Source organism: Anomaloglossus baeobatrachus, chromosome 9 (assembly GCF_048569485.1).
Source record: "Anomaloglossus baeobatrachus isolate aAnoBae1 chromosome 9, aAnoBae1.hap1, whole genome shotgun sequence".
Taxonomy (NCBI): domain Eukaryota; kingdom Metazoa; phylum Chordata; class Amphibia; order Anura; family Aromobatidae; genus Anomaloglossus; species Anomaloglossus baeobatrachus.
Window position 1 is genome coordinate 40,390,537 of NC_134361.1, and position 24,932 is coordinate 40,415,468.

General features: G+C 46.7%; 1 protein-coding gene across 1 annotated transcript; it reads left to right on the plus strand.

The window, feature by feature from the left end:
- The first annotated feature begins 4,853 nt into the window (after positions 1 to 4,853).
- On the plus strand, positions 4,854 to 24,611 carry LOC142251106 (cytochrome P450 2G1-like). The gene is made up of 9 exons (XM_075323617.1): positions 4,854 to 5,107; positions 9,668 to 9,830; positions 10,871 to 11,020; positions 11,185 to 11,345; positions 13,049 to 13,225; positions 19,097 to 19,238; positions 20,564 to 20,751; positions 21,439 to 21,580; positions 24,405 to 24,611. Exons 1-9 carry the CDS (start codon positions 4,928 to 4,930, stop codon positions 24,587 to 24,589), a joined length of 1,488 nt encoding a protein of 495 aa, XP_075179732.1. The 5' UTR covers positions 4,854 to 4,927; the 3' UTR covers positions 24,590 to 24,611.
- The last annotated feature ends 321 nt before the right edge of the window (positions 24,612 to 24,932 follow it).

Consider the following 24,932-nt stretch of genomic DNA (forward strand, 5'->3'; position numbering starts at 1 on the left):
CAATCTTGGTATATATGTCTTTCATCCTGGGGGACCCTTTAAATTATATATGTTCTCTATTCTAGTTTATATGTCTTCCATTCTTTGCCTATACCTGGTATATATGTCCCCCATCCTGGTATATTTCCTTTATCCTGGGCCACTTCCTGGTATATATATCCCCCATCCTGGGCCTCTTCCTGGTATATTTGTCCTTATCATTATAAATATGCACCCCATCCTGGGCCCTTTCTTGGTATAAGTACCCCCTGACCTGCTGCTGTTCTCTCACACATAAAGAAAACATTCTTATGACCTTCCTCTGCTCCCATATTGAGTGTCCCCTTCTGTAGCCAGTCCAGAAGTTGGCAGCTGATGTCAGCACGTTTGATATGGTGACACAGGTTGTCTCTACCATGTGACGCCAATGCCTGGCACGCCAATGACAGATGGTGGCCAGAAGTTGGCCAGTGGCGTGTATTGCAGTGCAGGGACCCAACGGAAGTACATCTAGCTGAAGTACGCTCTCTGGTTGGTGAACCTCCTCCAGCACAGGCCCAGTTGCAATTGTTCCCTCTGTGACCATGATCATTAAGTCCTTGAATGGAAGTATTATTAGAGGTTGTCAAAAAATTAGTTAGATGAAAGGTGGAAGAAAAGTACACTGTGACTATGTTGTTTGAAGAGTCTGGAGGCGAACAAGTAATGATGGCTGTCTGACAGTTGCTGTATAACTACTGACTCCAACAAACACAAGAACGCTTGGATCGGACATGTTTGCATGTGTTCTGCCTGGGGAGAGGAAGCTGCTGCCATCACTTCTGGCAGCAACATGTATAGAATAAAGAATGAAAGAATGGGGCATAAGAACACAAACTACCTGATCATTCTGCCTAAGAATCAGGAGGCCACCATGCACATAGAATGGTTGGCTGATTTTGCCCAAAATAAGGTGGTTCTTCTTACCAAATGGCCAACCCCTGTAACCAAAACTGCCATAGAGTGACCATCACTGACTCAGTATATAGTACAGTCACAAGTATTACTGAAACACAATAATAGCAATGGAGTACATAGAAGAAAAGGGTTAATACACGCTGCCAGAGGAAGATCACTGAAGATCAATGGGAGTTAAAACATCTGAATTTATTGTTCTACGCGTTTCGGAATCATCGAGTCCTTCTTCAGGATCAAAAACAATAATGTTTCTGGAGATGCAATGGAATAGATGGAAGAAAATGGCTAATCCGCGCTACCAGAGGAAGATCATTGAAGATAAATGGGAGTTAACACATCTGATTTTATTGTTCTACGCGTTTCGGAGTCATCGACTCCTTCTTCAGGAACAACATCAATAATGTTCCTGTAGAAGCAATGGAAAAGGTAGAAGACAAGGGCTAATCCATGCTGCCAGAGGAAGATCACTGAAGATCAATGGGAGTTAAAACATCTGATTTTATTGTTTTACGTGTTTCAGAGTCATTGACTCCTTCTTCAGGAACAAAAATCAATAATGTACATGAAACGCAATAATAACTATGTGATCTCTAAAAATATATACATTTATTTTTCAGGAAATGTTTTAACGTTAGTACTAATCCTTTTTGCTCATTGATACCTTCTCTTTGGCATGCATTGTATATATTGCTAAAAAAAAGATGTCAACATATAAGATAAGAACTAAATTTTATGTATACTTGTTTAGTCTAACTGTTTGAATATGTGACCAGTTAACCAAATAGAAGCTTAATAAAGTCCAAAAGTAATTAATATTTGGAGAGGCAGAGAGCCCCATCGCGGGCCCCACTGATCCGTTCTTTCGCAATGTATTTCAATAGAAATCTTTGTATAAAATGGACCTCAGCCAGAATAAACTGCAGCCTCAGCAATGTTCTCAGCAAACAGAGCTTCTCCCATGAGAAATGTAAATTTGTGTAAGAGGTTGTGGTGTAAGCTGCGGAGAATAGAAAACGGTTAGAGGTTTATAAAGGGCCCAGTCCGGTCACATTGATCATGATGTTTGATCTGTGGCCGGTTTGCTATAAAGAAGAAGGAGCTGATCAGATATCTAGAATAACTTTTATTCATTTATTGGGATACTGTCAGCACAAAAATGACTATTCAAACCAAGCACAGGCGCTTGGTGCACATTTGGTGTCTACTAATCATTTAGTACCCCTTCCTAATTACTTGTCTTCCATCAACATCTCTTCCAATCTTGGCTACTTTAATTCTAGTGCTGGGCAAGAAGGGGTAAGATAGATAGAAAGGTGCACCAAACTTAGTTTGCTCCCTTACCTTGCCTACAATCAGCACAATATGACTGTTCAAACGAAGCACATGTCCTCCATGCAACCTTGACGTGGTTGGGCAATTTAACACACCTTCCTACCAACTCGTTTTCCATCTCACTGCCATCAACCTTCACGCGCCTCTACCTTGACTGACAGCTCCATCTTTACAGGAGCAAAAGGATAGCAGAGATAGATGGAAAACAAGTAGGTCGGAAGGTGCACTAAACTGCTCAATTGCAAGGTGGTCCCATATGCCTGTGCTTGGTTTGAACTTTTGAATCATTTTGTGCTGACAGACTTTGTTTAGCACCCAGCTCTCTTTGGGTTAAGTAGTCCATCCTTATCAGTGATAGAGATGAGTGAACCTTTGGAAATTCAGTTTGGCAGATACAGCTGAACCTTAAGAAAGTTCACTTGACCCAGCAGAAGCTGGTGGAGATGCTTGAGGCAACAGGGCACGTGGCTGGTGCGGCAGCTTGCAGCTGTGGCGCTCCAGGACCTGGTCGCCACAACAGCATTGCCCTCCCAAAGGGTTAAGATAATAATAATAAGGAGATAATGGGGAGGTCCATTGGTCAGCAAGTTTAACACCCAACGCAGTTCTCCCTCCGGCCAGCAGGGGGAGCTCTGAACCTGGAATTCCAGGGAGCTTTCCTCAAGGCTGACCTGAGGGAGGAAGTAGTGGTCAGTCTGTAGAGAGAAGTGGAAGGAAGCAGACGCAGAGTGTGCTGTCCTGTGGATCTGGGGCCTAGAGCTAGAGTAGCTTGGCCCAGGGAAGCAGGAGTAGCAGAGAGGCAGCGGAGAGACTCGGACATCGGAGTCTGTGGCCACCAGGGCTTAAAATACTCCCTGGTAGCCGAATCCGAAGGGCAGGAGAGCTGCAAGCACCTGGCCCATAAACATCCCGAAGGTACAGCTGCAGCATCAGGGCCCGGTGTGGACTCCAGCAGAGAAGCACCAGAGAGAGGGCCTGCGCAGCCTGCTACAGAGGGAAAGGGACGTACCATCAGTCCCAGCAGCAAAGAGGGCCATTGCTGGATTCAGAGAAGCAGGGTCCTATCATAACAAAGAAAAGCACAGGAGTAGGCCTCATACTCAGCTGGCCATAAAGATCACCCCAAGTACTTCCAGGCCGACTGGATCCCCATCACCACCTGTAACGGTCTCCCAGGACTGGACTGTTCCCAAAGTAAAAGAGGAAAAGGTAAAGAGACTGTTGTTTGTGCCTGGTTCTTTCATTGCCTGTCGGCCCTGCATCGTGTTAGCCACACAACCCCATAGACTTTCACGAGCACTAACAGGCTCCGCTCCACCTGTGGGGAGCAGTACCACCATTGCTGCCATAACATCACCCCGGAGGCCTCACACAGCAGCGGCGGCTTAATAGCCGCAGACCACAGGTGGCGTCACGAACACAAACTTTATTCATCAAGCCACATATTCTACTGACACCCACCAGGGCCACGGAGCCGGGCCCAGCCACCACTGACTACCACCGGACTAGTCCGGCCCGGCACCGGGTGTCCCATAGCCCTGGGGTGGGCGAGTCACAGCAGCAGCGGCAGGTTGGGTAATGGCAGCACTCTGTAATACAAATAGGAATAATTAAGATGACTTGCAAAAGAGTCAGCAGTGGCAGCAGCAGCACAGTGCTAGGGAGTCTGTCTACAGAAATGAGTCTAGCTCTAACTCATTGCCCAGGCAACTTCTCAAAAGACAGAGGTGCCTTAAATACTTCAGCCTCCCAGCTGACCTGGGAGGCACATCCGGGTTAGGAGGATGCTGGTCCTTTAATACAGGGGGCGTGGCCGCAGGCGTGCCATACGGGCAGAGGCCTGGAGCCTGTCAGGCGTATAGATGCTCCATGAGGCTGCAGCATGAAACAAGGACGGGACCACTGCCATAGGATGCCTGGACAGATGAGGGAATCGAGTTCCTCGCTGGGTGAGGGAGACAGCAGAGTGTGAGGACGCTGGAATGGGCATTACAGGTCCTTTACAATCCAAGAGTTCTGTCTATGACAGAAGCTACTTGCTGCTTTGGACTTGGGAGTGGACTCTTTAAATGGGTTGTAATGTCTACTACTAGGACAACCCCTTCTGATTCCACATCTTTTCCCCAGGTAAAATAATAAAACCTATACTCACCTATCATACCAGGGCCCTTCTAGCGGTATCCAGGATCTTGCTCCCATGGCTCGCTTGACGTTATGACATCACACGAGTCCCGCGTCCAGTCAGAGCCACGGCACCACGCCAGACTTAGAGGTGAGTATAGGCTTTTTATTTTACCTGGGGGAAACGTGGAATCAGAAGGGTTTGTCCTACTAGTGGACAACTCCCTTAACTCTTGGTCCCCAATGCAGCTGCACAGATTGCAGCAATGATATTTACTGCATGCCACTCTCTCAGTTTTTTGAGCTTGTAGCTAGGAATAAATCAGAGCATTTTAGACTTTGCACCAGAAGAATTTCGCTTATTGAAACCATGTGGAGAGCAGTAAGAATGTAAACAATTCTGAACAAATACCGGCGGGACTCGGAAACTCTGTACCAAATTTCCTCTCTTCAGTTCACACTCCCCTCCTGCCCTCACGCTCTTCCATTTACTGTATAGAAAGTTGCTTAAACAGATTTTCCCAGGAATGACAAAGACATGGCTGAGCTGATCTCTATAACGGCCGGCTTGGCAGCCTTTACCACCATCATCATAGTCCTTTCTTATGCAAGGTTAACATGGAAACGAAGGAAGTTGCCCCCTGGTCCATTTCCATTGCCCTTTTTAGGCAACTTTCTACAACTTAGATCTGAAGGTGTATTGCCATGCTTAATAAAGGTAAGTGATGACATCTATTCTGTACCTAATTCTGGACTGGAAACACAGGTGGGTAAGTGCTATTATTTTTGCACAGTTATGCTAAGTCATTCCCATCACTGATGCATGCCACTCATTTATTTCCTATGGTGATGATTGATATCTACTAGTGATGAGCGAATAGTAACTATTCACATTCGGATTATTTGTAACGAATCCCAAAGCACTATTCCGGTATTAATCACGATTAAGGAGCCTAATGCAAGTCAAGCATTTTTCTTGACATGACGAATACTGGGATAGTACTCGGTGTTCGGTAAGCATTATCAAAACATGAATTGTTACTAATAACTTCTCAAAGTGTTAATGAAACAATATTATTGCCTAAAATTGGGGCATGTTACTCTTAAAATTACCAAAGTTGCCTCTAGGAGGAAAATTACAATATCTGCACCATATATATAGCAGTGCTCCACATAACTTGGAAGAGGATTCTGTTACGTCACCACCGGAGTCCGCTCCATCGACTTCTACTCCGATCGCCAGGCGACGCCGTGTTCCTGCCGTGGATAGTGCTGGTGATGGGAGAGGAGTCGATGCCAGCAGCGCTGGTGGGTGCAGGCTCCGCTCATCCACTGGGCTGGGTTTCCTGGGGATCTGCAGTACCATTGGCTGACTGTAGGTGGCGGGTGTCTCCCAGTTGAAGTACCATCATTCAGCTACAGCCAATGGGAAGACACCACACCCTTCTTAATTCCCGTCCTGTCTGCTGACCTCTGCCAGAGATAGTTCTGAGAATTCTGGCTCCTGTTTTGTCCTGTGATATCGTGTGCCGATTACCGCTTGTTTCCTGACTACCCTCCTGCCTGCTGTTTTTGTACCTCACTGCCCAATCCGGTTTTAGAACTCTGCTTGTTTCTGATTACGTCATTGCCTGCCGATTTTGTCCCTGTTCCGCAATTCCTGGTTTGACCATGCCTGACGACTACTCTCTCAGACTGCAGCCTTCCACAGGTAGTGATCTCCAGGGCTCTGTGTAATTCCAAATCCCTGTATAGGGGTTAAAGGGTTTCAGGGTTCTGGGGGTCCTGCTTGGTGAGTGGCTTCCCTCTAGCCTGTCCATTACAGCCTGTCTAAGTCTGTGGATCCAGGCAGGCGCTACAGTTTCTGTCCTACCCTAAGGACCTTTTCCATTCCATCAAAAATGTATCAAATATATAACCAAGACTCAAGTGAAAGGGTTCTTCTAGGAATTTAATACTAATGACCTATCCTCAGGAGAGATCATCATTATCGGATATGGGATTCAAGGGCACCCCACCCGGATTAGCTGTTATTTGCTCTGTCTTCCGGATGTATTCATTGAATGGAGCTGCCCTGAGCTATTCCATTTAATGAGTAGTGCCCTCTGCCAGGTACAGCAGATCAGCTCTTCTTCCTTTGAATAGTAGCTGATCTGCAGTACTCGGCAGAGCCACTACCCATTAATTAGAAATGTGGAGTGCAGCTCCATGCAATAGACAGCCTTAAGTAATAAAATGCTACTATCTCTGGAGCTACTAGTAGCTGCTCAGTGGTGTTACCAGGTTTTGGACCCACCCAGATCAGATATTCATCATCCATCCTAACCATAGGGAATCAATATCTTATATCAGGAAAAGCCATTTAAGCGCATCTCACTGTATGAGGTTTGTGCCATCTGTAGACATAAACTATTTTCCATCTCAGCACCTTCTATTGGTATTAAATATTGCCCTATTGGATTTTTGTTATACATTCCTCCAATCTCAATGCCCAACCAGCTGGAAGCCCAGCTCTGCCAGTTTTGCCGTGGTTGCTTGTGTAGTGTGAACGGAGGCATTGTTTTGCAAGAACAAGATTCCTTTGGAGAGCTTGCTGCGCCTTTTGGCCTTCAAAGCTGCCTTCAATTGGTCCAAAAGTTCAAAGTAATACCTTGCATTGATGGTGGAACTCTTTTGAAGGTAGTCCACTAGCAGCACACCCTCCTTATCCCAGAACACAGACGCCATCACCTTAGTGGCTGATTTTTGCGCCCTGAATGTCTTTGGACGAGGAGAACCACTGTGTCTCCACTCTTTTGACAGGTCCTTGTTTTCAGGGTCATACAAAGAAATCCATATCTCATCCATAGTGACCAGTCAATCCGGTAAGTTCTTATCAGTCCGGAAACGCTGACAAATGGACTGAAAAGTTTTCACTCCCATGTTTCTCTGATCTTTTGTCAAATATATGGGGACCCACTTTGCAGATCACTTCCTCGTGTCCAAATGTTCATGGATAATAACACAAACAGCATTGTGGCCAGTTTAGATGGTCATTTTTTTTACTCATTTTCTTTTTTTGGGGCATAAAAGGGCCAATGAACCAATGTAAAGATTTGTTTAAAAATTTCTGCTCCTAATGGCCACTGATCGATAATATACTGTAAAAGTCAACTGACGCTCTTTTATTATCTCATTTACATGGGCTAAACCAAACTATATAGAGACAGAACAATAGTTAATACAACTATTCCATAATCATGGATAATGTGTGGATCATAATATTGATATAAATAGTTTTAAATAAATTGAAATAATTTAGAATTTTCACAAATTCACGGATTTTTGCAAATCAGAATTTTGGGGAATTTGAATCACGCTAATTCAGCAAAAGAGGGGACAGACAAGCATAAGTTTTCCAGATTCAATCATGTCAAGAAAGGGGTAAAAAAAGCAATAAAATATCATGTTCACCTTTGCCTCTCACCTGTCCCTGATCCTCTGCTTTCTCCATAAGTAACAATTCTACTCTTCTCTTTACTTGTACGGGAACTAGGCTTTGATGCATATTATAATGATATGATAGATTTGATCATCTCTATGTGCCAACAATGATTTAAAGGGATCTTGTCATCAGGTTTGGGGCCTATAAACTGCGGCCACCACCAGTGGGCTCTTATATACAGCATTCTAATTTGCTGCATATAAGAGCCCTGGCCGCTGTGTAGAATGTAAAAATGACTTTATAATACTCACCTAAATGGTCGGTGTGGTGCAGACTGGTTGGATGGGTGTCTCCGTTCTCTGGGTGCAGCGCCTCCTCTTTTGGCCATCTTTGTCCTCCTTCTTCTGAAGCCTGAGTGCATGACGTGTCCTACCTCATCCGCACGAGCCGGCATTGAGGTCAGGCGCAGGCGCACTACAATACTTTCATCTGCCCTGCTCAGGCAGATCAAAATACGCCTGCACAGGACCTTAATGACGGCTAGTGTGGATGACATAGGATGCATCATGCACTCAGGCTTCAGAAGAAGGTGCAGAAAGATGGCCAAAAGAGAAGGCGCTGCACCCAGAGGAAAGAGACACCCATCCAACCACTCTGCACCGCACTGACTGTTTAGGTGAGTATTATAAAGTGATTTTTATGTTCTTCACAGCGGCCTGGGCTCTTATATACAGCATGTTAGAATGCTGTATATAAGAGCCCACTGCTGGTTGCCGCAGCGAATCTGGTGACATGTTCCTTTTAATGGCCTGCATACATGATTCAATAATAATAAGGTACTATTTTGCTAGTTTGTTTGCTGATTGGAAGCATTTTTATATGGATCAATGATTGTAAAAAAATGATGTTATGAGCTGATTATTGGCCTATGTGAACGGAGCTTAAAGGGGTATTCCCATCTCCAAGATCCTATGCTAATATGTAGTAGGTATAATAATAATAATAATATTAGCAAATGCCTCCAATTAGAAATGTATGTTGCTTACCTCATGTTCAGGGCATTGCAGGGGCTTAGGTATCAAAGGTTAGAACCACGAGAAACTAACTATGAGTGATCATAACCATGGATACCTAAGGTATCTACATTCCTAATTGGAGGTATTTGTTAATATTATTAATATTACACCTACTATATATTGGGATAGGATCTTGGAGATGGGAATAATCCTTTATGACAATGGGCAAATTGACATGAGAGATTTCCAGAGTCAATCATACAAGGTTATTCTGTGGTATAGTGAACAGCATAGAGCTGCAAAAGGACGCACTCATGTCTGCTATTTGTGGGCATGACTTGTCAATAGAGATGAGTGGACCAGTTGATGTTTCGATGTATTCAGCCGGAGTTTAGATAAAGTTTTATTCTGGACCCAGACTTGACCTGAACCCCAATGGAAGTCACTAATTGGGCAGTTTGGGTCTCTTCCCACATGCAGTCAACCATAAACAGAGCATTCCCAGGGGAGGGTGACCAGGGTTTTTCCATTTTTTTGGTTTGGTACACACTCCATCCAATCATGCTGTTGTTACCCCAATGCAAGGCTTTCAAACATTGCTAATGGCTCTCACTGGGCTGAGCACTGAGCGTACCAAAGCACATCGATGCTCACTTGAGTGGTTTACATACGTAAAGCACCCGAACTTCAAACTCGAACATTGATGTTTTTTGAAAAGTCTGTGTTTGGTGGGTCTACTCATCTCTATTTGGCAATGAATTCAGAAATTCACCAAACTCTGTCTTACACATTTGTGCCTTTGCCAGAATTCATGCACATATGTCTTATACTTCTGTAGATGGCAGAAAAATATGGTCCGGTTTATACCATACATTTTGGTCCCAGGCCCACAGTCATTGTTGTTGGATATCATGCCGTGAAAGAAGTGCTGATAGATTTTGGAGATATTTTCTTAGGAAGAGGAACTATTCCTGTATTCGAGAAGTTTTATGACAACAGTGGTAAGTAGATATCCAAAAGATCCAGTCTTCAATTATATTTATCCTTCACTCAGCTGCCCTTAAATAACCCACATAAGTCATTGTATCACATTTTGAGGGTGGCCCAGTGGAAGTAATAGAGCCACCCCCCATCCAAGTCTAACAAATGTTGGTGCTTACCATTGCATCAGGGGTTAAACTGCTGCTGTCTTGGATAGCTTCAATCACAGCATTTACCAGAAGGTTGTCTGCTGTGTAAAACAGCCAGCATCCATCAGGTATGGAGCAGACTCAGCACATGAGCCTACTCCATACAAATCCACCCAACGTCTACAGTATTTACCCAACAGATGTCTGAAAAGCAGTTGAACACCAGGTAGGGTGAGGGTCCATTTTTCATCCCTGCTCTCCCGGCACCCCATAGGGGATACATATCCTGCTACTATAGGGCAAACACTAGGGTCAAACTGGAACTTGGTTAATCCATAAGTACTTTTTTAGAATATGGGAAGAAATCAGTGTATCCAGACCAAAACCTACACAAGCACAAGGAGAACATATAATTTCCATGCAAATGTTAACCTTAGTTGTGTTCATGCTTAGGTCCACAGTGTTGAAAACCAAGTGCTGCCATGGTATATTGCTTGTATTACATAGGTATTCTAGGGCTACAGTGCTATTCAGAGGTGCCATATGGGAGCTACTGTGTCATGGACACATTGTTCCGAGAATGACCCGGTGAGAAAGATTCTCCTGATGCCTCTGTACAAAATTAGAGATAAACTAAGAAAAATAAGGGCTCATGAATTTTCATGGGTGCCATATTATGGATTTTACCAAAATGGATGGTATGTGAGTCTTTATTTCCATTGGTGGATGAAATGGATGGTGTGAATCATACCATTGGGTGGCTCTTTGTTCATATGGGTTTTCATGCAGCCTTTTTGCATCATGTTTTTATGTATTTTTGATTAGGTCATATATAACAAGCAGACAGTCTTTATACCATTTTAACCATGACAAGAGGACTTTCTACCCTAACCCAAATTTGTATTGTATAGGGTTGACACTCATTAATGGGGAACATTGGAGACAAATGAGACAGTTTTCCCTCCTGACACTCAAAGACTTTGGAATGGGTAGAAAATGTTTAGAAGAACTAATACAGATAGAAACCGAACACCTCGTGAAGTATCTCAGAAGTTCTAATAGTAAGTGTTGTAGTAAACGCCACTGTTTAGTTTAGTAGTATATTAGTAATTACTGTATTGTAACCCTTACTCCTACCGAAAGCGATTGAGAGATCAGTGGAGGTGGTCACTCGTTATAGACATAGTTAGTTGCCTTTTCAGAGTTTTGTATTTCTTCTCCTCAGAACAACCTATTAACCCCAACACTACCCTGAGCTGTGTTTCTTCCAATATCATTGCTTCTGTACTGGTGGGTAAACGTTTTGAATACAGTGATGAAAGATGGATGAAAATCCTTGGAGACATGAGAGAGTCGTTTGCAATCATTTCTTCTGTCTGGGGCCAGGTGATTATGTAATACAATGATTTATTTTATGACACTCGAAAGTTTATTTTTTTTGCATTGCCAAACTCCTATCATGAGTTACAAAAGTTGTTTGTAGAATAGGCCATCAAAATCAAATTGGTTGGAGTCTCTCACTTGGCACCTCTACAGTTGAAACCTGGTGCCACGGATGCAAAAATGTAGAACATCACAGTGTAGAACGAATGCTCATGACTACTGCAATTCAGATCACATTCACTTCATAGGAGGCAATATCTAAAAACTGCCACTACACAATATATATAAAACTGTGATCTTCTGACTCAGTAAATTGTGGTAGGTATCTGCTGAGCACTTGGGGAGGGCAGTTGTTAAATCCTCGGGGAACTGATAATCTCTTCTAAGGATAGTTCACTAATATCTAAGTCCCAGAAAACCACTTTAGAGCCAGGAGTAGATTAGCCAGGACATGGTTTTGCGGGAGTAATGTCACAGTTAAACTACCCAGGAGTCACCATCTGAATGCTGAAGATAAATCTGGTGTCAGGTGGACACCAGGACATATTGCGAAGAGTTAATCCAGTGTGAGTAGAGATGTGTAATGAAGCTCTGTTTCTGGTGGCCTGGCAGCTTTTAATAGTGATCTAATGGACCGGCTTTGCACAAGTCATGTCCCAAAAGAACCGAGCCCTTCACCCTTTAACCTCTGTGCTGGAATCTGGACTTATGTAAGGTCCCCTGAATTGCAACCCTAAAGTAGTTCCTGGATATTGGAGAGATTTGGCAGAGACAAGAATCGCCCAAGCCGGGTAATTACCAGTAGGTCACAGTCAGGAACATAATCGTGAGTAGTGTTGGGCAGACTCACAGATATCCGGGATTTAAAAAAAACAGGTCCGGCCCAGAATTGATCCCAGATATCTGGCCAGGCGCCGGTCCACATGTAAGTCTATGGAGCATGAGTGGGCCCGGAAGCAGATTACAGCTGCGCCGGAGACTTGGTAAGTATAGCACACCTGCTTTATGCTTGTTTTATTTATTTTTCCTTTATTTTATTTTTTGCTGAGAACTCCGGGCCCGGCTCCGGCAATTGGGTACTTCTGAAACTGTGCGGATCCAGACTTTTACCTGGAGTTCTCTGAGAACTCTGGACTCGGGTCCGGCAACAGGATACTTTTGAAACCGTGCGGATCCAGACTTTTACAGTCTGGGTCCGCCCATCACAATTCGTGAGGTGTTCGGGTAAACAGAAAACGAGCCAAAGTCAAGAACTAAACAACATGAGATTGGGGATTAAAGGGCAAGAGAAAGCCAGAGTCTGGGGTATTTGCAAATATAACTGGATGCTAGAAGTTAGCTGCTGGAGTTTAAATAGAGAGTGGCCCAATCCAAGGCTCACATCAGATAGCTGATTACAAAAGATAATCAGAATCATACATCAAGAAATAGACTTCGGGTCTGGATCGTGCCTGCACCCCCCAACTCCGTCAGCAGTGCAAGTGCAGCACCTCCTAATGACAGAGGCAGAGGTCATAGGAGAAAGTTCAGACATAGATGTAATAAGATGATATTCAATACTCTATCAAACAAATATGATACAAATAAATCATATTCTATTGGGCACAATCTGTATGCAAAGAAATAATAAAAAATTACTCTATCTTAATGTAGTCACTGCCTGCTCAGTTCACCTCATCATTTATGGTCATTTATATCTTTTGTAGACATATGACATGTTTCCAAAGTGGATGGACTATTTCCCTGGACCACATAAAAAAATGTTTGAGCTGCTGAAAGACCTAAGGGAAGTTGTAAAGGAGAGCATAAAAATTCACGAAGACACCTTGGACCCTTCCTGTCCTCGAGATTACATTGACTGCTTCCTCATCCGGGTGAGACAGGTAAAGGTTTACAGATGCCCAATGCAGACAGCATACAGTATACCATATGGAATATCGACTTATTTTAAAAGTCTAAACATACATTATATATAAAAATAGTAAAATTGTAAAATCAATAGAGAGCTGAAAATGTAAATCTAGATTTTTGTGCCAAGTCAGATACTTATTTAGATTGTCAAAAAGTACTAAAACTGAGGATGAGTGAAACTGGTGAAATTCAAACTGGTCAGATTGACTTAAATTAGGTCAGGAAATTTGGTTTGCATCAAATTCAATTTGATGCAAATCATCCCAAAGCACAGGAAGTAGAAGCACTTGAGATTGCAGGCAGACAGGAGAATGGGTAGCAGGTACCATAAGCATTGGAGGCCACAGGCAGACAGGAAACCAGGAAACAGGTACCAGAAGCACTGGAGGCTGCAGGCAGACAGGAGACCGGGAAGCAGGTACCAGAGGCATTGGAGGCCACAGGCAGACAGGAAACCAGGAACCAGGTACCAGAAGCACTGGAGGCTGCAGGCAGACAGGAGAATGGGTAGCAGGTACCAGGAGCATTGGAGGCCACAAGCAGACAGGAAACCAGGAAGCAGGTACCAAAAGCACTTGAGGCTGCAGGCAGACAGAAGACCGGGTAGCAGGTACCAGAAGCACTCGAGGCTGCAGGCAGACAGGAGACCGGGTAGCAGGTACCAGAAGCACTCGAGGCTGCAGGCAGAAAGAAGACCAGGAAGTAGGTACCAGAAGCATTGAAGGCCGCAGGCAGACAGGAGACTGGGAAGCAGTTGCTAGAAGTACTGGAGGCTGCAGGCAGACAGGAGACCAGGAAGCAGGTACTAGAAATAATGCAGGCCACAGGCAGGCAAGAGACTGGGATGAAGGTACCTAAAGTACTGGCGGACACAGGCAAACAGGAGACTGGGCAACAGGTACTAGAAGTACTAGAGGCTGCAGGCAGACAGGAAACCAGGAAGCAGGTGACTCGCCCACCCCAGGGCTATGGGACACCCGGTGCCGGGCCGGACTAGTCCGGGGGACGTCAGTGGAGGCGGGGCCCGGCTCCGTGGCCCTGGTGGGTGTCAGTTAAATATGGCTGATGAACTGGGGTTTGAATAAAGTTTGTGTTCGTGACGCCACCTGTGGTATGCGGCTATTAAGCCGCCACTGCTGTATGAGGCCTCCGGGGTGATGGAACGGCAGCAATGGTGGTACTGCTCCCCACAGGTGGAGCGGTGCCCCGGGGCACAGTTGGTGCTCATGAGAGTCTATGGTGTAGTGGAAGTCTAAGCAGACGGAATAACAGAGGCAACACCAAGGGTGCAGTTTCAATTTGTTTACTCACACGTCCTGGTATGCACACACTGGTGCCTTCAGACGACGGGAACCCACTGTCAGGGACCTCCGCCGTTTCTGGGTGATTCCTGGAGTGAAAACCGGTACCCTTCTCTCTAAGGTGTCTCTGTCTTCAGCTGTCCTCCTAAGCCTAGCTCTTTTAGGATGAATTTGCTCGGCCTCCACTACAGCCTCCAGGCTGGGGGGTCACCTGTCGGTTGATTGTCCCCTTTCCAAAGGTTCTGCTGTGGGATGTGGCCCGGGGAGTTTACAACTTTCCCTGGGCCTCGGTTTTTACTGTTTGGAGATAATTTTGCACTCCTCCGGTTTCTAGGGACCGTCCCCTGTTGCAGCTTGATCCCTCCACCGATGTTCCTGTGGAACAGGCCACCACAGCTCTACAGCTATCCGTGGCCCTGGAATCCCTTCTTGTCTCTGCTTGGTGTCACCTGGACCCTCTGAGTCCCAGGATCTTCACCAGGAAGCGTCTCTTTCTTCTTCTTAGCTTCTGACTGACTAGAGCTGTCTTTCCTTCTCTCCTTCTTGTCTGCCTCCTGCAGACCTCCTCCTCCTTCCCCACTCTCTCTCAGACTACACAAACTTGACCTTCCTTTCAGTGTCTGCTTTCTGGTGGCTCCTCCCACCTCCCCAGTTGCTCTGATCTACCCTATAGGAGCAGAGATGGGTCTTACGGCCCCTCCCAGCATGCAGCATGGGAGGGTAGCTGCCACTATCCCTGGTCCCAGTGTGTTCCTAACAATGGGTGTAGTGTAGATTTGCCAGGGGACCGGCGTTCACTCCTTTCCTCACCCAGAATGGGGCATCACACCGCTGGATGGGGTGCAATGTCCTGTGGCGACGGAAGCCTCAGGGGCGCCACACTCCCCCACAGCAAATCCCAGCACGTCCTCGGGCTGAAAAACAACAAGAAATGTGGGAAGAAACTGCAAAAACATTTTTGTTATGCATAACACAAAACAATAAAACTTTTCTTCCCTTTATGGGAGGCACAGGTACTTTAACGTTGCAAAACTTTCTTATAAAGAAACATCTAAGTGTGCACTTCCAGTCCATTGCACGGTTTGGGCACTTCCCCCATAATTCTGGTAGGGGGCACAACTGGTGCAACTATTTACATTTTGGCTACAACAAGTCCAGTAGCCTGGCAGTTCATTCACTTCTTTGACAAAAAGGGCAAAGACAAAACCAGCCACTAAGTCCAGTGGCCTGGTTACACATGACACATTACATCCACATTTACCGGGGACCACATTCCAGTTCCGTGGCCCAGTAACACATACACATGGGGGGTGACTTCTTCAAAAAGCACAAGGGGCAATAAGGCAGGAAAGGGTGTCATCTTCAAAAAGAACATTAGGGCAGCACAAAAGGGACATCTTCACAAAGAATGAGGGGCAGACAGGGGCTATATACAGTTCAGCATGTTCATCTCTTTACTTTACTCGCGGGGGTAGATCCTAGGATCCCACTCTGGCATTGCCCCGGGCAACAGGTAGGCCGATGAGATCATAGTCTGGGTAGGAGTGGGGCTACTTGCAGGCACAGCACGGCTTTCTTGCAAAGGACTGCTTGCTTGCAGTGGGCTGCCGGCTTGCATGGGACTGCTGGCTTGAGAGCGGCGGCGCCACTCTGGCTCTTCTGGGGCCTCCTTGTCTTGGCGGGCCGCGCCTGGCATGGTGGCGGCCTGGGTTGGAGTCGCTGCTGTGACCGGTTCTTGATGGGCCGCACCTGGCGTGGCTGCGGCCTGGGCTTGGCGGGCCGAGCCTGGCATGGCTGCGGCCTGGCTCAGCGTCACTCCTGCGGCGTGGATTAACGTCGCTGCTGCGGCGGGATCTTGCTTGGCCGAGCGGGGTATCGCTGCTGGGGCCTGAGCTGGACGGGCCGGGCTGGGCGTCGCTGCTGCGGTGTGGATGGGCGTCGCTCCGGCGGTGAAATCTTGGCGGGCCGCACCTGGCGTGGCTGTGGCCCGGATCGGCGTCGCCGTGCCGGGCATCTTTCCAGGGACCGCGGGCATGGCAGCGGGGGTTGGGGCACTCACACCAGTAGGGGCATTAAATGACTCACCCCTCAGTAGCATCTCCGGTGTTCTGGCGGTCGCTGCTCCGTGCGTCACTTGTCGGATCTACTGCATCACCTTCGCCTGCAGCCCTTCACACCACTGGTCCATCTCCCAGCTCCACCAGTCAGCGGAGTCTAGCTCTGGATCGCTGCGTGTGGACGCCATCCTCTCTGCGTCTCCTTCTGCACGATCTCCCAGCAGCAGACTCGTTGCTTCTTCTAGTAGCAGACTTTTGATGTTGCTCAGCAGCAGGCTGGTAACTTCCCGCTCCTTCATCCGGTCAGCCATCCTCCCGACCTCAGCCTTCAGCTCAGCGGCAGTCACAGGCCTGATCCAGGTGTGCTCCTCCTGGCCTCCGCTTGCAGGAGCCATCTTCTCTCTTCCTCTAGGCAGTATTCTTAGCGCGCCATTTTGCCTCCTCCGCTCACCGTAGCGGGCACCGCTTCGCGCTCTTTTCTTGGACAAGGGGGCGGGGCTTATTTTTGCGCTCTTTCTGCAGGCACGCCCCCCTTCTTCCCGCTCTCAGCAGCGCTAATGGCGGCAGTTTTCACAGTGAAACACACAGTCTTTTCACACAGTTTTGTCACACGGTTCTTCAGGCGCACAGTACCCGGTGGGTCCGGGCACGAAATCCTGTTCGTGATGCCAAAAATGACTCGCCCACCCCAGGGCTATGGGACACCCGGTGCCGGGCCGGACTAGTCCGGGGGACGTCAGTGGTGGCGGGGCCCGGCTCCGTGGCCCTGGTGGGTGTCAGTTAAATATGGCTGATGAATTGGGGTTTGAATAAAGTTTGTGTTCGTGACGCCACCTGTGGTATGCGGCTATTAAGCCGCCGCTGCTGTATGAGGCCTCCGGGGTGATGGAACGGCAGCAATGGTGGTACTGCTCCCCACAGGTGGAGCGGTGCCCGGGGCACAGTTGGTGCTCGTGAGAGTCTATGGTGTAGTGGAAGTCTAAGCAGACGGAATAACAGAGGCATCTCCAAGGGTGCAGTTTCAAGTTGTTTACTCACACGTCCTGGTATGCGCACACTGGTGCCTTCAGATGACTGGAACCCACTGTCAGGGACCTCCGCCGTTTCTGGGTGATTCCTGGAGTGAAAACCGGTACCCTTCTCTCTAAGGTGTCTCTGTCTTCAGCTGTCCTCCTAAGCCTAGCTCTTTTAGGATGAACCTGCTCGGCCTCCACTACAGCCTCCAGGCTGGGGGGTCACCTGTCGGTTGATTGTCCCCTTTCCAAAGGTTCTGCTGTGGGATGTGACCCGGGGAGTTTACAACTTTCCCTGGGCCTCGGTTTTTACTGTTTGGAGATAATTTTGCACTCCTCCGGTTTCTAGGGACCGTCCCCTGTTGCAGCTTGATCCCTCCACCGATGTTCCTGTGGAACAGGCCACCACAGCTCTACAGCTATCCGTGGCCCTAGAATCCCTTCTTGTCTCTGCGTGGTGTCACCTGGACCCTCTGAGTCCCAGGATCTTCACCAGGAAGCGTCTCTTTCTTCTTCTTAGCTCCTGACTGACTAGAGCTGTCTTTCCTTCTCTCCTTCTTGTCTGCCTCCTGCAGACCTCCTCCTCCTTCCCCACTCTTTCTCAGACTACACAAACTTGACCTTCCTTTCAGTGTCTGCTTTCTGGTGGCTCCTCCCACCTCCCCAGTTGCTCTGATCTACCCTATAGGAGCAGAGATGGGTCTTACGGCCCCTCCCAGCATGCAGCATGGGAGGGTAGCTGCCACTATCCCTGGTCCCAGTGTGTTCCTAACAATGGGTGTAGTGTAGATTTGCCAGGGGACCGGCGTTCACTCCTTTCCTCACCCAGAATGGGACATCACACCGCTGGATGGGGTGTAATGTCCTGTGGCGACGGAAGCCTCAGGGGCGCCACACAGGCACTAGAAATACTGGAGCCCACAGGCAGACATGAGACTGGGAAGCAGATACGAAAAGCACTGGTGGACTCAAGCAAACAGGAGACTGGAAACCGCAGTCAGACAGGACTCAAGGACACTAAAACTCTTATTCCCAAGATGTAGGGGAGTCACTTGATAGGGCTTATATTAACCAAGGCAGACAGTCACATGGGAGCAGGTTGGACCAAGTGCAAAGATCGACATGACATGCAATAAAGCTCAGCAGACCAGGGTGAGGGAAGAAAAGCCTGGATCCAGGGCAGGTGTGTAACACGTTCTCAATGCATGATGAATTAATGAGGAGAGTTCTGGAAGCCACAGCCTTCTTACTTTCTCAAAATCAAAGCTAAATTCATAGTAAAGAAGAGGAGAACTCCTATTGGCCTCTTCCACTTCCGTTATTAATTAATAAAGCTATAGCATAGGTTTAGGTGGTTTGGTTTCCATGATATTTTTCTTCATTACTCTACAAAAACTCTCCAGAAATATTATGTAAACAACTTTTTATCTTGATCTGTAGAAACACTCCATAATTTTGTTTGGTCTTCACAGGAAAAGTCAGATTCCGAAACCTGTTTTGATAAAATAAACTTGGTATCAACGGTATTTGATATGTTCCTCGGAGGAGCAGAAACCACCTCAGCTACACTTCATTTTGGCATCTTGCATTTCATCAAATATCCGGAGATTCAAGGTAATATATGACTAGTTTTCTGATGACTTGCTTAAAAAAAAACAGCAAAGTGATAATTTGCCACAAGAGGACTAAGAGGGTTCATAGGAAGTAAAGAGTAGAAATGATAATGGACACCTTGGGGTGGAACAGTTTTAATTGAGGAAGGCAAAATCAATCAACTTAATTGAACCAACTCTATATGAGCTTAAAAACGTTTTGCATTTGATTTTTAGAAAATTGTAGCTTTGTAGATTCCAACATGGACATAAACACATTTACTGATATACACATTTTTTCCATTTTTATGTTGTCTTTGTGCTGACAGAAAATAAGAACTTTGACTAATCTTAGGTTGCCTTCTATCATGGGGTGTGCTGGGATAACCAGGAACTGGGGCTCCTAAACTGTCCCTCAGGCTAGGGGTATCCTAGCTGTCCCTGATCCCAGAGATGTGTCTGATGGTGACGATGTCTGGGCCACCTTCCTTACCCTGCTGCTGTACAGCCCTGATTTAATATCCCCTCCCCCTCATTCCAGGGGAGGGCCGGGACAGAAGTGTTAGAACCCGCAGATAAGGACAAACAGGGGAAACCAAAACTTAATCCCACAGCACGCTCACATAGAGGTATAAGACAACATGTGATATGGAGGAAAATGAGAGCAGGTAGGAAACAACAAGACAATGAGAGAACTCCACAACAACTCCACGCACAAAGCAATATATTCACTAGCAGGACTGAGATACAACAGCACACGGACCAGTGTAGCTACAGCTATAGTCAACATGGGAAGACAGGCTCCACAATCTTAAAAAGGCGGAGTGTGACTCTAATAGGTCTCCCACAACATGTGATTCAAGAGGTAAGCAGCAGCTAGCAAAAATTAACTCCTACAAGCCCAATCACTAATGAGAACACAGCTGGTTGATGCTTGAGCCTGTCTGTTGTGTACCTCAGAAGCACCAAAGGAGGTATAGTGAGGAGTGTCAGACTCTGCAGTACAAATAGTGTCAGATGCTGCCATGACACTTGGCTGGTTTAGAGCCAAACACGGTGTGAAACCTTCCTAGAATCAGAAGACTTCTGAGTATCAATTTCCTGTCATGTGACTTTGTTTGTAAGAAAATTAGGTCATATGACAGGACGTTTATGTACAGATGAGTTGACGTCCTCGCCATGTGATGAACTATTGCTCCAAAAAAAAATACAAATTCCATTTTAGTCTAAACCCATTTTTCAAAACGTTTTTCATACCTTAGTGAAATCAATCGACTGTTATAGTTGGCAGTTGTAGAATTTCCTATTGAACTATTGTTATTTCTATTTTTCATTGTTTATACTTAGAGAAACTACAGGAGGAAATTGATCAAGTGATTGGAAGGACACGGGAACCGAGGGTGGAGGACAGGAGCCAAATGCCTTACATGAATGCTGTAATCCATGAGATCCAAAGAATAAGTGATGTCCTCCCCATAGGTTGCATTCGCTGCGCTACCAAGGATGTGAACCTCCGTGGATACCAAATCCCAAAGGTACTTGCTGTAAAATGTTGCCAAGTTTGAGTAAAACTGTTGAATATAATTTATGAAGTGACTTATAAATTCTACTAGAAAGTTACCATCATAGAAGAGCACAAGCGGTGGCTCAATTATAGAGATGAGTGAACCTGAGGTTTGGTGTTTGGTGCTCATACTGAACACAGAGCTTACCAAAAAAAAGAATTCTGGTTCAAAGTTTGGGTGCTTTACATATACTGATCACTCACGGGAGCATAACTGTGCTCGGGTACGATCAGTGCTCAGCCCAATGTGAAGTTCTTGAAGTGTTTGATCGGCTCGCACTGGGGGTAACAACAACGTGATCAGATGTAGTGTGCAACCCCCACCAAAAAATGGGAAAACCCAGCGCACCTGCCCCCGGAAGTGATCTGTTTATGGCTGGCTGCATGTGGGTGGAGACCACAACTGCCCAATTAGTGACTTCCATCGGGGTTCAGGTCAACTCAAGTCCAGATCCCAAACCAAACTTTATCAAAAGTCCGACTGAAGCAGCCTAACCCAAACCATGGGTCCGCTCATGTCTATTCATGAAGTCTCATTGGCTGCCATAAAACCATAAAGTTAGCCATACATGTAACCATTTGGCGCTAACTGTTCTCATATTTTAAGAATATTTTAGGGTGAAAATGAATGAGGTATGACCCAATTTTTTATTTTCAGGGGATGGATGTCCTGCCGGTGCTGACCACTGTCTTACGAGATCCATCACAATTTGACACGCCAGAGAAATTTAACATCAAGCATTTTTTGGATGAAAATGGAAAATTTAAGAAAAATAATGCATTTATGCCATTTGCAGCAGGTAAAAATATTGCAACAGTTTCACCATTTTTTATGGTTTATTAGATTTTCTGATAAATTCTAAAAAGTATTGCATTTTTTAGGGAATCTTCCCTCCCTTTTTTAGATTGTTCAAGGTTGTATTTTTAAAGCAAATCAGCATGCTGAAAATACATTTTTTAAATTCAGTGTATTATTTGTCAGCAGATTTCTTTTTTAGAAAAAAAAAGTTATAATCTACTAATAGCATAAGTATTCAACCCCAGTGAGTGCAAGCTCTAAGTTTATGCCAATGAAAAATGCTGCCTTAGTAATGGTCCTGTTGAGGTGTTGGGTTCTCGAGGTGTTCCATCTTTCAAAAAAGACATGGAAATCAAAGGTAGAAAAGATTAACTTTACTAACCCCATCAGTGGCACACAAAGCTGTTGGTTACTGGCAATTTAGAGCACCACTGCTGCATTGGTTTTGTCTTTAGCGTTGGAGTGACGCCTTAAATGTAAGCCACCTGCCCTGGCACTATACTCAGCTGCTGCCATCTACATCCTTTTTTTGTCATTGGCTTGGTCCCGTGGCTCCATCTTGTTCTGGTCATAAGTCAGACGTTACTGAACAAGCTCTCAATACAAGTCTATGAGAGTCAGAACGAGGCTCTCATAGACTTGTATTAAGTCTTGACTTCCAGCGCGCTCTGTGAAACACTAGAGCAGCCGGCAGGTCACAAATTGCTGGAGACCGACCAGAGCAATGCTGAAAACAGAAGAAGAAGGCAGCATGTCAGTATAATACAGGGGTCAGAGGACTTACATTTAAAGTACCACTTGATTGGTAAAATAAAAACAAAATGCTGCAGTGGTGTTTTAAAGACAGCCTAGTAGTTGCATAGACCTGTAATACTCTGGTCTAGCACCTCTCCCGTTTCAACTAGTGTGCAATGACCAGGGTAGTGCCAAATCCTCCCCTTTATGGGGTCTCCGCCGCCCTCTCCTTACTGCTTGGCAGTTCAGTGCATCATTGTCATAACTCTATATCCCTGACTAGCAGAAGACCATTTCTTGGCTAAGCCAGTCCTCCACACCTTCCCTGCACTGGTCACCCAAAAGTCTGTCATTCCTTTGTCCAGTCACAGCACCAAACATATACCATATTTTTCAGATTATAAGACGCACTTTTCCTTCCAAAAATTTGGGAGGAAAATGAGGGATGCATTTTAGAATGAGAATGTAGCTTACTGGGAGATGGAGAATCGGCGCTATGCTGGCTGCGGGCACTGTGATGGCTGTGGCAGGCGCTGTGCTGGCTGCGGTGGGAGCTGTGCTGGCTGCGGTGGGGACTGTGCTGGCTGCGGTGGGGGCTGTGCTGGCTGCAGTGGGGACTGTGCTGGCTGCGGTGGGGACTGCTGGCTGTGGTGGGGACTGTTCTGGCTGCGGTGGGGGCTGTGCTGGCTGTGGTGGGGACTGTGCTGGCTGCGGGTACTGTGATGGCTGTGGCGGGCGCTGTGCTGACTGCGGTGGGGGCTGTGCTGGCTGCGGTGGGGACTGTGCTGGCTGTGGTGGGGACTGTGCTGACTGCGGTGGGGGCTGTGCTGGCTGTGGTGGGGGCTGTGCTGGCTGCGGGTACTGTGCTGGCTGCGGTGTGGGCTGTGCTGGCTGCAGTGGGGGGCTGTCTTGGCTGCAGTGGGGGCTGTGCTGGCTGTAGTGGGAATTGTGCTGGCTGCAGTTGGGGCTGTGCTGGCTGCGGTGGGGGCTGTGCTGGCTGTGGTGGGAACTGTGCTGGATGCAGTGGGGGCTGTACTGGCTGCATCGGGCGCTGTGCTGGCTGCGGTGGGGGCTGTGCTGGCTGCGGTGGGGACTGTCCTGGCTGCGGTGGGGGCTGTGCTGGCTGCGGTGGGGACTGTGCTGGCTGTGGTGGGGGCTGTACTGGCTGCGGGTACTGTGCTGGCTGCAGTGTGGGCTGTGCTGGCTGCAGTGGGGGCTGTCTTGGCTGCGGTGGGGACTGTGCTGGCTGTGGTGGGACCTGTTCTGGCTGCAGTGGGGGCTGTGCTGGCTGTGGTGGGGGCTGTGGCGGCTACAGGGGGGCTGTCTTAGCTGCAGTGGGGGCTGTGCTGGCTGCAGTAGGAGCTGTCTTGGCTGCAGTTGGGGCTGTGCTGGCTGTGGTAGGGGCTGTGCTGGCTGTGGTGGGGGCTGTGCAGGCTGCAGTGGGGGCTGTGTAGAGCAGGGCAGTACAGCACGTGAGATGCTCTGTCAGCGGTGCGGGCTTCAATTAATAGTGCGCGGAGTCGGTACATGCGCAGCTGGAGCTCTCGGCTCAATATCTCATTGATTTCTTAGCAGCGGACTTAAGGAAAATGACACCTGGAGGTGACGCCTCTGCAGATCAGATCTCGGCTTGTTGGGTGCCGCCGACAGAGTATCTGTGACACCTGCCGCACCACCCTGATCCAAACAGCCAGCATGGCGTCTGCAGCCAGCACAGCCCTCTCTGCAGCCCCTGCAGCCTCTCCCTACTCATGCACCGTGTTCCCTCCTCTTGTGACCCCGCTCCATCACCGCTTTCGTCTCCCTCCGGTAAGACACCACCGAAGTATAAGACAGACCCCATTTTTTTATTTATTTTATCTCTAAATTTGGGGTGTGTCTTATAATCTAGTTCGTCTTATAAAACAAAAACGAAAAATATGGTAACATTGCCATGGGGCACTGCAAAATAAACCAGTATCTGAGTAATCTCTCACCAAATATCTAGTCCTTTAAGAAACTGGCCCCTTCAATTCTGTCGGGTAACATTACAATTGTTTTCTATTATCTAATTGTTTATGTTGTACAATTTTTACTTTTTTTTCTACCAGGAAAAAGGGCATGTGTCGGTGAAGGATTGGTCCGAATGCAATTCTTTATCATTTTCACTACTATCCTACAGAAGTTCACCCTGAAGTCCGTTGTGGACCCCAAGGATCTTGATATTTCTCCAACAGAAAGTGGCATTGAAAATATTCCACCATCTCACAAAATTATCTTCATTCCTCGGGAGTAAAAAAAAAAGCTTTACCCGTCTATATTAATTGTCGTAGTCATTCTGTATGAAAATATTTGTAATTACGAGTGATTGAACTACTTGTACGAGGGGCTGTTGATAAGTCTTTGGCTTTGTGATCTTTGTTTGTTTCTATGGTAATGAATGTAACATCACATGAAAGCCTTATGTGTCTAATATATGTTTTCAAAATGTTGTGTTTGTTGTTTATGGCAACAGTGTTCTACGCACGCGGGAAAACAACATGGCGGAGTCTAATGCGATATTCACAGCAACTGAGAGCAGAGGAGGGATAAAATTCTTGTTCCTGAAAGGAAAGTCCGCGAAGGATATTCATGGTGAT